Raw genomic sequence first — 11,675 nt, forward strand, 5'->3', positions numbered from 1 at the left:
TGTAACTGTATGACCACACAGTTCTCTCTATGATCATAGAGGTGAGTGCAGGGAGGGAATAGAGAGGACTGTGCAGCTGTAACTGTATGACCACACAGTTCTCTCTATGATCATAGAGGTGAGTGCAGGGAGGGGATAGAGAGGACTGTGCAGCTGTAACTGTATGACCACACAGTTCTCTCTATGATCATAGAGGTGAGTGCAGGGAGGGAATAGAGAGGACTGTGCAGCTGTAACTGTATGACCACACAGTTCTCTCTATGATCATAGAGGTGAGTGCAGGGAGGGGATAGAGAGGACTGTGCAGCTGTAACTGTATGACCACACAGTTCTCTCTATGATCATGATCATAGAGGTGAGTGCAGGGAGGAGATAGAGAGGACTGTGCAGCTGTAACTGTATGACCACACAGTTCTCTCTATGATCATAGAGATGAGTGCAGGGAGGGAATAGAGAGGACTGTGCAGCTGTAACTGTATGACCACACAGTTCTCTCTATGATCATAGAGGTGAGTGCAGGGAGGGGATAGAGAGGACTGTGCAGCTGTAACTGTATGACCAAACAGTTCTCTCTATGATCATAGAGGTGAGTGCAGGGAGGGAATAGAGAGGACTGTGCAGCTGTAACTGTATGACCACACAGTTCTCTCTATGATCATAGAGGTGAGTGCAGGGAGGGGATAGAGAGGACTGTGCAGCTGTAACTGTATGACCACACAGTTCTCTCTATGATCATAGAGATGAGTGCAGGGAGGGAATAGAGAGGACTGTGCAGCTGTAACTGTATGACCACACAGTTCTCTCTATGATCATAGAGGTGAGTGCAGGGAGGGGATAGAGAGGACTGTGCAGCTGTAACTGTATGACCACACAGTTCTCTCTATGATCATAGAGGTGAGTGCAGGGAGGGGATAGAGAGGACTGTGCAGCTGTAACTGTATGACCACACAGTTCTCTCTATGATCATAGAGATGAGTGCAGGGAGGGGATAGAGAGGACTGTGCAGCTGTAACTGTATGACCACACAGTTCTCTCTATGATCATAGAGGTGAGTGCAATGAGGGGATAGAGAGGACTGTGCAGCTGTAACTGTATGACCACACAGTTCTCTCTATGATCATAGAGGTGAGTGCAGGGAGGGGATAGAGAGGACTGTGCAGCTGTAACTGTATGACCACACAGTTCTCTCTATGATCATAGAGGTGAGTGCAGGGAGGGGATAGAGAGGACTGTGCAGCTGTAACTGTATGACCACACAGTTCTCTCTATGATCATAGAGGTGAGTGCAGGGAGGGGATAGAGAGGACTGTGCAGCTGTAACTGTATGACCACACAGTTCTCTCTATGATCATAGAGGTGAGTGCAGGGAGGGAATAGAGAGGACTGTGCAGCTGTAACTGTATGACCACACAGTTCTCTCTATGATCATAGAGATAAGTGCAGGGAGGGGATAGAGACGACTGTGCAGCTGTAACTGTATGACCACACAGTTCTCTCTATGATCATAGAGGTGAGTGCAGGGAGGGGATAGAGAGGACTGTGCAGCTGTAACTGTATGACCACACAGTTCTCTCTATGATCATGATCATAGAGGTGAGTGCAGGGAGGAGATAGAGAGGACTGTGCAGCTGTAACTGTATGACCACACAGTTCTCTCTATGATCATGATCATAGAGGTGAGTGCAGGGAGGGGATAGAGAGGACTGTGCAGCTGTAACTGTATGACCACACAGTTCTCTCTATGATCATAGAGATGAGTGCAGGGAGGGGATAGAGAGGACTGTGCAGCTGTAACTGTATGACCACACAGTTCTCTCTATGATCATAGAGATGAGTGCAGGGAGGGGATAGAGACGACTGTGCAGCTGTAACTGTATGACCACACAGTTCTCTCTATGATCATAGAGGTGAGTGCAGGGAGGGGATAGAGAGGACTGTGCAGCTGTAACTGTATGACCACACAGTTCTCTCTATGATCATGATCATAGAGGTGAGTGCAGGGAGGGGATAGAGAGGACTGTGCAGCTGTAACTGTATGACCACACAGTTCTCTCTATGATCATGATCATAGAGGTGAGTGCAGGGAGGGGATAGAGAGGACTGTGCAGCTGTAACTAAATAAGCACATAGTATTCTCTGTGATCAATAGGGTTGCCACCTAATCCTTAAAGAAATACTGTCCGTGGGCCTGGCTATTAGAGGGCTGAGCTACAATAAATGAGGGGCCAGAATGTGCAGAGCCACTCAATATTGCATGACGCTACAAAATTGATTCTCTCTTCCCCCTGTACAGTCATAATGCCCCATCTGAAGCCTCTTTTCCCCCTGTACATTCATAATGCCTTCTCTGTAGCCACTCTTACCCCAACCCCCCCCCCCGACCTACAAGACACCAGAGATACCCCTGAGTTCCCAAACCTACATGACACTAGATCTACCCCTGAGCTCCTAGACCTACAAGACACCAGATCTACCCCTGAGCTCCTAGACCTACAAGACACCAGATCTACCCCTGAGCTCCTAGACCTACAAGACACCAGATCTACCCCTGAGCTCCTAGACCTACAAGACACCAGATCTACCCCTGAGCTCCTAGACCTACAAGACACCAGATCTACCCCTGAGCTCCTAGACCTACAAGACACCAGATCTACCCCTGAGCTCCTAGACCTACAAGACACCAGATCTACCCCTGAGCTCCTAGACCTACAAGACACCAGATCTACCCCTGAGCTCCTAGACCTACAAGACACCAGATCTACCCCTGAGCTCCTAGACCTACAAGACACCAGATCTACCCCTGAGCTCCTAGACCTACAAGACACCAGATCTACCCCTGAGCTCCTAGACCTACAAGACACCAGATCTACCCCTGAGCTCCTAGACCTACAAGACACCAGATCTACCCCTGAGCCCCCAGATTTAAAAAAAACAAGAGCTACCCCTGAGCCCCCAGACCTAGAAGACACCAGACCTACTTCTTGGCCCTAAGATCTAAAAGACACCTGAGCTACCCCTGAGCCCCAAGATCTAAAAGACACCAGAGCTGAGAGCCTAGATCCACAAGACAACAGAGCTAACCCTGAGCTCATAGACCTACAAGACACGAGCTACCACTGAGGCCCCATATCTACAAGACACCAGATCTACTTTGTGGCCCCAAGATCTAAAAGACACTAGATCTACCCCTGAGCCCCAAGATCTAAAAGACACCAGAGCTACCCCTAAGCTCCTAGACCTACAAGACACCAGAGCTACCCCTGAGCTCATAGACCTACACACCACAAGAGCTACCCCTGAGGCCCCATATCTACAAGATACCAGATCTACTTCGTGGCCCCAAGATCTAAAAGACACTAGATCTACCCCTGAGCCCCAAGATATAAAAGACACCAGAGCTACAACTGAGCCCCCAGATCTACAAGACACCAGATCTACCCCTGAACCCCCAGATCTACAAGACACCAGATCTACCCCTGAGCCCCAAGATCTAAAAGACACCAGATCTACCCCTGAGCCCTCAGATCTACAAGACACCAGATCTACCCCTGAGCCCCCAGATCTACAAGACACCAGATCTACCCCTGAGCCCCAAGATATAAAAGACACCAGATCTATCCCTGAGCCCCAAGATCTAAAAGACACCAGAGCTACCCCTGAGCCCCAAGATCTAAAAGACACCAGATCTACCACTGAGCCCTCAGACCTACAAGACACAAGATCTACCCCTGAGCCCCCAGATCTACAAGACACCAGAACTACCCCTGAGCCCCCAGATCTACAAGACACCAGAACTACCCCTGAGCCCCCAGATCTAAAAGACACCAGATCTACCACTGAGCCCTCAGACCTACAAGACACCAGATCTACCCCTGAGCCCCAAGATCTAAAAGACACCAGATCTACCCCTGAGCCCCAGGATCTAAAAGACACCAGATCTACCCCTGAGCCCCAAGATCTACAAGACACCAGATCTACCCCTGAATCCCCAGATCTACAAGACACCAGATATACCCCTGAGCCCCAAGATCTAAAAGACACCAAATCTACCCCTGAGCCCTCAGATCTACAAGACACCAGATCTACCCCTGAGCCCTCAGACCTACAAGACACCAGATCTACCCCTGAGCCCTTATGTCTCTGTGGATTATTATCATAACTGTATCTGTTCTCTTAGACAAGTGAGGTGCAAACTGATGCACATTTCACATGTCTAACTTAGTGGTCCCTGAAGGCCCTCCAACATGCAGCCCCCACAGCCAACCCCCCAACGTGCAACCCCAACAGCCTACCCCCCCCCCACGTGCAGCCCCAACAGCCTACCCCCCCAACGTGCAGCCCCAACAGACTACCCCCAATGTGCAGCCCCCACAGCCAACCCCCCAAAAGTGCAGCTCCGACACAGCCTACCCCCCCAAACGTGCAGCCCCGACAGCCTACCCCTCCAAACGTGCAGCGTTGACAGCCTAAAGCCCCCCCACCCAACGTACAGCCCTGACAGCCTACCCCCCCCCCCCCCAAACGTGATGCCCCGACAGCCTACCCCCCCCCTCAAATGTGCAGCCCCGACAGCCTACCCCCCAAATGTGTAGCCATGGAGGCAGCATTTAGGGTTTCCATGGAGATGCACTATGGCTGCTGGGGTCTCCACCAGGAAAGGTGCTTTTGAGAACGACCTGGGCCGATCTTCCCTGCAATCTAAGAAATAAATAGACCCTGGTGTGAGCTCCATATGGAGTCTATGGACCCTTGGGAAGACCCTCTGGCTCTCTGGTGGTCCCGTCCAGTCCTGGTTTCTGAACTAGACCCAGGTACCAGAAGTGCACCCCTCTTCATAGACTGGGCCCTCAGGGACCACTAGCCTAGGTAATTGGTCTTTTTTACTACTTGAGTCCATGTGAAGCGTCAGCCCCTGAGCCCGGGGGGAGGCGGAGATAGAAATCAGCTCAGCTATTTTAATAAGGATGTGAAGAAAGAAGGACAGAAATATCCAGTCTGTACCTGACCCAGCGAGAAGTGGCCCAGCAGGTTCCAGGAGTCAAGGACCGGGCGGGGCTGACACGGTGCTCACAATGCTGCCCTACATACCTGAAACTACTAGTGTCACCCCAAACCTGCCCCCTGCTGGATCTAACCACTCCTCTCCCCATTGTGAGCTGCTGTGTATCTAAGCTTTTAATAGGATTAGATATAGATGTAGACAGTATCCCATGTTATAATCTTAAATACACCAGCTCGGCAGACAGTATCACAAATAATAAGATTAGATACACCTGCTCAGATGACAGTATCACATATAATAGGATTAGAAATAGATGTAGACAGTAAACCATGTTATAAGCTTAGATACACCTGCTCAGCAGACAGTATCACATATAATACGATTAGATACACTTGCTCAGATGACAATATCACACATAACATGGCTGGTGTATCTAATCCTATGTTATACTGTCTGCTCGGCTGGTGTATCTAATCCTATGTGATACTGTCTGCTCCGCTGGTGTATCTAATCGTATCATATGTGATGCACCTTGAGGTTTTCCAGGAAAGCAGAAGATCTTGTTACAATCCAGAGGTGGAGGAAGCTGTTTAATATTCATGAGGGGGCGGGTCTAAGGAAATAAATATGCTGCTGCTTCGGATCTGTGGATCAGTGACCTGGGATAAGAGGTTCAGGACCATGGCTGCTCTAACCCAAAAGAAGTCATGGGGGAAAATTATGGATGAATGGAAGGAATTTATGTGGAACCCCAGGACCAAGGAGTTTATGGGCCGGACAGGGACCAGCTGGGGTAAGGAGATGTTGGGGTAAGGAGATGTTGGGGTAAAAGGATGTTGGAGTAAAAGGATGTTGGGGTAAAAAGATGTTGGGGTAAAAAGATGTTGGGGCATGGAGATGTTGGGGTGGCTGGCGTAAAGAGATGTTCCAGCGATTGAGGTAAGAAGATGTTAAGATGGCAGTGGTAAGGAGTTGTGGGGGTGGCTGGAGTAAAAAGATGCTGGGGTAAGGAGATGCTGTGTTGGCCGGGTAAGGAGATGCTGGAGCAGCTGGGGTATGGAGTTGTGGGGGTGGCTGGGGTAAGGAGATGCTGTGTTGGCTGGGTATGGAGATGTGGGGGTGGCTGGGGTAAGGAGATGCTGTGTTGGCTGGGTATGGAGATGTGGGGGTGGCTGGGGTAAGGAGATGCTGTGTTGGCCGGGTAAGGAGATGCTGGAGCAGCTGGGGTATGGAGTTGTGGGGGTGGCTGGTGTAAGGAGATGCTGTGTTGGCTGGGTATGGAGTTGTGGGGGTGGCTGGGGTGAGGAGATGCTGTGTTGGCTGGGTAAGGAGATGCTGGAGCAGCTGGGGTATGGAGTTGTGGGGGTGGCTGGGGTGAGGAGATGCTGTGTTGGCTGGGTAAGGAGATGCTGGAGCAGCTGGGGTATGGAGTTGTGGGGGTGGCTGGTGTAAGGAGATGCTGTGTTGGCTGGGTATGGAGTTGTGGGGGTGGCTGGTGTAAGGAGATGCTGTGTTGGCTGGGTAAGGAGATGCTGGGGCGGGTTGGGTAAGGAGATGCTGGGGTGGCTCGGGTAATGAGATGCTGGTGTAAGGAAATATTGGGGTAAGGAGATGTTAGGGTGGCTGGGGTAAGGAGAGGTTGGGGTAAGAGATGCCAGGGCAGGTGGGGTAGGGAGATGGAGTGCCTAGGGTAAGGAGAGGTTGGGTTAAGGAGATGCTGGAATAAGGAAATATTAGAGTAAGGAGATGCTGGAGCAGCTGGGGTGAGGAAATGCTGGGGCAGGTGGGGTAAGGAAATGCTGGGGCAGGTGGGGTAAGGAAATATTGGGTTAAGGAGATGTTGGGGCAGGTGGAGGACGGAGATGCAAGAATAAGGAAATATTAGAGTACGGAGATGCTGGGGCAGCTGGGGTACGGAGATGCTAGGGCGGCTGGGGTATGGAAATGCTGGGGCAGGTAGGGTAAGGAAATATTGGGTTAAGGAGATATTGGGGCAGGTGGAGGAAGGAGATGTTGGGGAGGGGGGTTGGAGTATGTCTGACATAGTGAACACATTGGGCCGACTGTACTCATGCCTTTAACCCCTCTCCTCCTGCAGCGCTGATCTTGCTGTTTTACGTGGTGTTTTACGCCTTCCTTACGGGTATCTTCGCGCTTTGCCTGTGGGTGATGCTACAGACAATTGATGATTATCATCCCAAATATGCCGACCGACTGGCCAATCCAGGTAGGGCTCAAGCACAAAAATGTGTGTGCGTGTGTGTGTTTGGAGGGGCTACAGGGATGTGGGTGCCAGGGGTTTGGGGGTCTGACAAGTACTCTCCCCCCTACACTAAGGTCTTCATACAAATAAGCAGAAGATACTGAGCCCAACAGTCAACCATGAGAGGTCGTCACCCTAACTAAGGGAGATTAGGTTGACTAACATGAGAGGTCATCAGCCTAAGGGAGATGTGGTTCACTAACGATGAGCGGTCATCATCAGCCTTAAGGAGATGGGGTTCACTAACATGAGAGGTCATCATCAGCCTAAGGGAGATGGGGTTCACTAACATGAGAGGTCATCATCAGCCTAAGGGAGATGGGGTTCACTAACATGAGAGGTCATCAGCCTAAGGGAGATGGGGTTCACTAACCATGAGAGGTCATCATCAGCCTAAGGGAGATGGGGGTTCACTAACATGAGTGGTCATCAGCCTAAGGGAGATGGGGTTCACTAACATGAGAGGTCATCATCAGCCTAAGGGAGATGGGGTTCACTAACATGAGTGGTCATCAGCCTAAGGGAGATGGGGTTCACTAACATGAGAGGTCATCAGCCTAAGGGAGATGAGGTTCACTAACCATGAGCGGTCATCATCAGCCTAAGGGAGATGGGGTTCACTAACATGAGAGGTCATCAGCCTAAGGGAAATGAGGTTCACTAACCATGAGTGGTCATCATCAGCCTAAGGGAGATGGGGTTCACTAACATGAGAGGTCATCAGCCTAAGGGAGATGGGGTTCACTAACATGAGAGGTCATCAGCCTAAGGGAGATGGGGTTCACTAACATGCGAGGTCATCAGCCTAAGGGAGATGAGGTTCACTAACATGAGAGGTCATCAGCCTAAGGGAGATGAGGTTCACTAACATGAGAGGTCATCAGCCTAAGGGAGATGAGGTTCACTAACCATGAGTGGTCATCATCAGCCTAAGGGAGATGGGGTTCACTAACATGAGAGGTCATCAGCCTAAGGGAGATGGGGTTCACTAACATGAGAGGTCATCATCAGCCTAAGGGAGATGAGGTTCACTAACCATGAGTGGTCATCATCAGCCTAAGGGAGATGGGGTTCACTAACATGAGAGGTCATCATCAGCCTAAGGGAGATGAGGTTCACTAACCATGAGTGGTCATCATCAGCCTAAGGGAGATGGGGTTCACTAACATGAGAGGTCATCAGCCTAAGGGAGATGGGGTTCACTAACATGAGAGGTCATCATCAGCCTAAGGGAGATGGGGTTCACTAACATGAGAGATCATCATCATCACCCTAAGGGAGATGGGGTTCACTAACATGAGAGATCATCAGCCTAAGGGAGATGGGGTTCACTAACATGAGAGGTCATCATCAGCGTAAGGGAGATGAGGTTAACTAACATGAGTGGTCATCAGCCTAAGGGAGATGGGGTTCACTAACCATGAGAGGTCATCAGCCTAAGGGAGATGGGGTTCACTAACATGAGAGGTCATCATCGGCCTAAGGGAGATGGGGTTCACTAACATGAGTGGTCATCATCAGCCTAAGGGAGATGGGGTTCACTAACCATGAGTGGTCATCAGCCTAAGGGAGATGGGGTTCACTAACATGAGAGGTCATCAGCCTAAGGGAGATGAGGTTCACTAACATGAGAGGTCATAATCAGCCTAAGGGAGATGGGGTTCACTAACCATGAGAGGTCATCAGCCTAAGGGAGATGGGGTTCACTAACATGAGTGGTCATCAGCCTAAGGGAGATGGGGTTCACTAACCATGAGAGGTCATCAGCTTAAGGGAGATGGGGTTCACTAACATGAGAGGTTATCAGCCTAAGGGAGATGAGGTTCACTAACATGAGTGGTCATCAGCCTAAGGGAGTGGGGGTTCACTAACATGAGTGGTCATCAGCCTAAGGGAGTGGGGGTTCACTAACATGAGTGGTCATCAGCCTAAGGGAGTGGGGGTTCACTAACATGAGTGGTCATCAGCCTAAGGGAGTGGGGGTTCACTAACATGAGAGGTCATCAGCCTAAGGGAGATGAGGTTCACTAACATGAGAGGTCATCATCAGCCTAAGGGAGATGGGGTTCACTAACATGAGAGGTCATCAGCCTAAGGGAGATGAGGTTCACTAACATGAGAGGTCATCAACCTAAGGGAGATGGGGTTCACTAACCATGAGAGGTCATCAGCCTAAGGGAGATGGGGTTCACTAACATGAGTGGTCATCAGCCTAAGGGAGATGGGGTTCACTAACATGAGTGGTCATCAGACTAAGGGAGATGGGGTTCACTAACATGAGTGGTCATCAGCCTAAGGGAGATGGGGTTCACTAACATGAGAGGTCATCAGCCTAAGGGAGATGGGGTTCACTAACATGAGAGGTCATCAGCCTAAGGGAGATGGGGTTCACTAACATGAGAGGTCATCAGCCTAAGGGAGATGGGGTTCACTAACATGAGAGGTCATAATCAGCCTAAGGGAGATGAGGTTCACTAACATGAGAGGTCATCATCAGCCTAAGGGAGATGAGGTTCACTAACATGAGGTCATCAGCCTAAGGGAGATGGGGTTCACTAACATGAGAGGTCATCAGCCTAAAGGAGATGGGGTTCACTAACCATGCGAGGTCATCATCAGCCTAAGGGAGATGGGGTTCACTAACATGAGAGGTCATCAGCCTAAGGGAGATGGGGTTCACTAACATGAGTGGTCATCAGCCTAAGGGAGATGGGGTTCACTAACATGAGAGGTCATCATCAGCCTAAGGGAGATGAGGTTCACTAACATGAGAGGTCATCAACCTAAGGGAGATGGGGTTCACTAACATGAGAGGTCATCATCAGCCTAAGGGAGATGGGGTTCACTAACATGAGAGGTCATCATCAGCCTTAAGGAGATGGGGTTCACTAACATGAGAGGTCATCATCAGCCTAAGGGAGATGGGGATCACTAACATGAGAGGTCATCAACCTAAGGGAGATGGGGTTCACTAACATGAGAGGTCATCATCAGCCTAAGGGAGATGGGGTTCACTAACATGAGAGGTCATCAGCCTAAGGGAGATGAGGTTCACTAACATGAGAGGTCATCAGCCTAAGGGAGATGGGGTTCACTAACATGAGAGGTCATCAGCCTAAGGGAGATGGGGTTCACTAACATGAGAGGTCATCAGCCTAAGGGAGATGGGGTTCACTAACATGAGAGGTCATCATCAGCCTAAGGGAGATGGGGTTCACTAACATGAGAGGTCATCAGCCTAAGGGAGATGGGGTTCACTAACATGAGAGGTCATCAGCCTAAGGGAGATGGGGTTCACTAACATGAGTGGTCATCAGCCTAAGGGAGATGGGGTTCACTAACATGAGTGGTCATCAGCCTAAGGGAGATGGGGTTCACTAACATGAGAGGTCATCAGCCTAAGGGAGATGAGGTTCACTAACATGAGAGGTCATCAGCCTAAGGGAGATGGGGTTCACTAACATGAGAGGTCATCAGCCTAAGGGAGATGGGGTTCACTAACATGAGTGGTCATCAGCCTAAGGGAGATGGGGTTCACTAACATGAGAGGTCATCAGCCTAAGGGAGATGAGGTTCACTAACATGAGTGGTCATCAGCCTAAGGGAGATGGGGTTCACTAACATGAGTGGTCATCAGCCTAAGGGAGATGGGGTTCACTAACATGAGTGGTCATCAGCCTAAGGGAGATGGGGTTCACTAACCATGAGAGGTCATCAGCCTAAGGGAGATGAGGTTCACTAACATGAGAGGTCATCAGCCTAAGGGAGATGGGGTTCACTAACATGAGAGGTCATCAGCCTAAGGGAGATGGGGTTCACTAACATGAGAGGTGGCTCCTCCACCCACAGGATGGTCCACAGCCGCTCCCTATTGCCCCAGCTCAGGGCAGATAGACTCTCCATGCTGGGTCCATGCTTATACTGGTATATAGAACCACAGGAAGCTCTCATTGATCCTTCTCCCCTTCTCACTAGGGCTGATGATTCGACCAAATGTGGGCACCATGGATATAGAGGTCAGTATGAAGAGTAACGGGAGCGACAGCTGGCAGAAATATGTGGACGGCCTCAACACCGTGCTCCAAGGTAAGGATTCCCCATTGTTCTCCTGGGAGGAGGACATCTACATCCTCAGCAGCTTAAACAATTTCTAGAAGTTTCTCCTATAAGATGGCAGATAATACCATCCCCTCTCTTGCCCAGACTATAACAAGACTGTGCAGGAGGTGAGGGGCATCGTGTGCCCGAGTGGGTCGTACTTCTTACAGACAGATGCAGGAAATGACAAGAAAGCGTGCCAGTTTCTAAGAGACAGCCTGGGAGATTGCTCCGGAATTAATGACACAACGTACGGATATTCCAGTGGAACGCCATGTGTACTCATAAAGATCAACAAGGTGAGCGGCCATT

At 50.2% G+C, this 11,675-nt stretch overlaps 1 protein-coding gene across 1 annotated transcript in view; it reads left to right on the forward strand.

Annotated features, from left to right (window-relative positions):
* Positions 1–5,679: 5,679 nt before the first annotated feature.
* LOC130341004 (sodium/potassium-transporting ATPase subunit beta-2-like) overlaps positions 5,680–11,675 on the forward strand; it is a 29,356-nt gene continuing 23,360 nt past the window's right edge. The window contains exons 1-4 of the mRNA XM_056554227.1: positions 5,680–5,795; positions 7,101–7,229; positions 11,241–11,351; positions 11,469–11,662. Of these exons, the coding sequence (XP_056410202.1) occupies positions 5,684–5,795; positions 7,101–7,229; positions 11,241–11,351; positions 11,469–11,662 (546 nt within the window). The 5' untranslated portion in view covers positions 5,680–5,683. The remainder of the gene's footprint in view (positions 5,796–7,100; positions 7,230–11,240; positions 11,352–11,468; positions 11,663–11,675) is intronic.

This window comes from Hyla sarda, unplaced genomic scaffold (genome assembly GCF_029499605.1).
Source record: "Hyla sarda isolate aHylSar1 unplaced genomic scaffold, aHylSar1.hap1 scaffold_608, whole genome shotgun sequence".
Lineage (NCBI taxonomy): Eukaryota > Metazoa > Chordata > Amphibia > Anura > Hylidae > Hyla > Hyla sarda.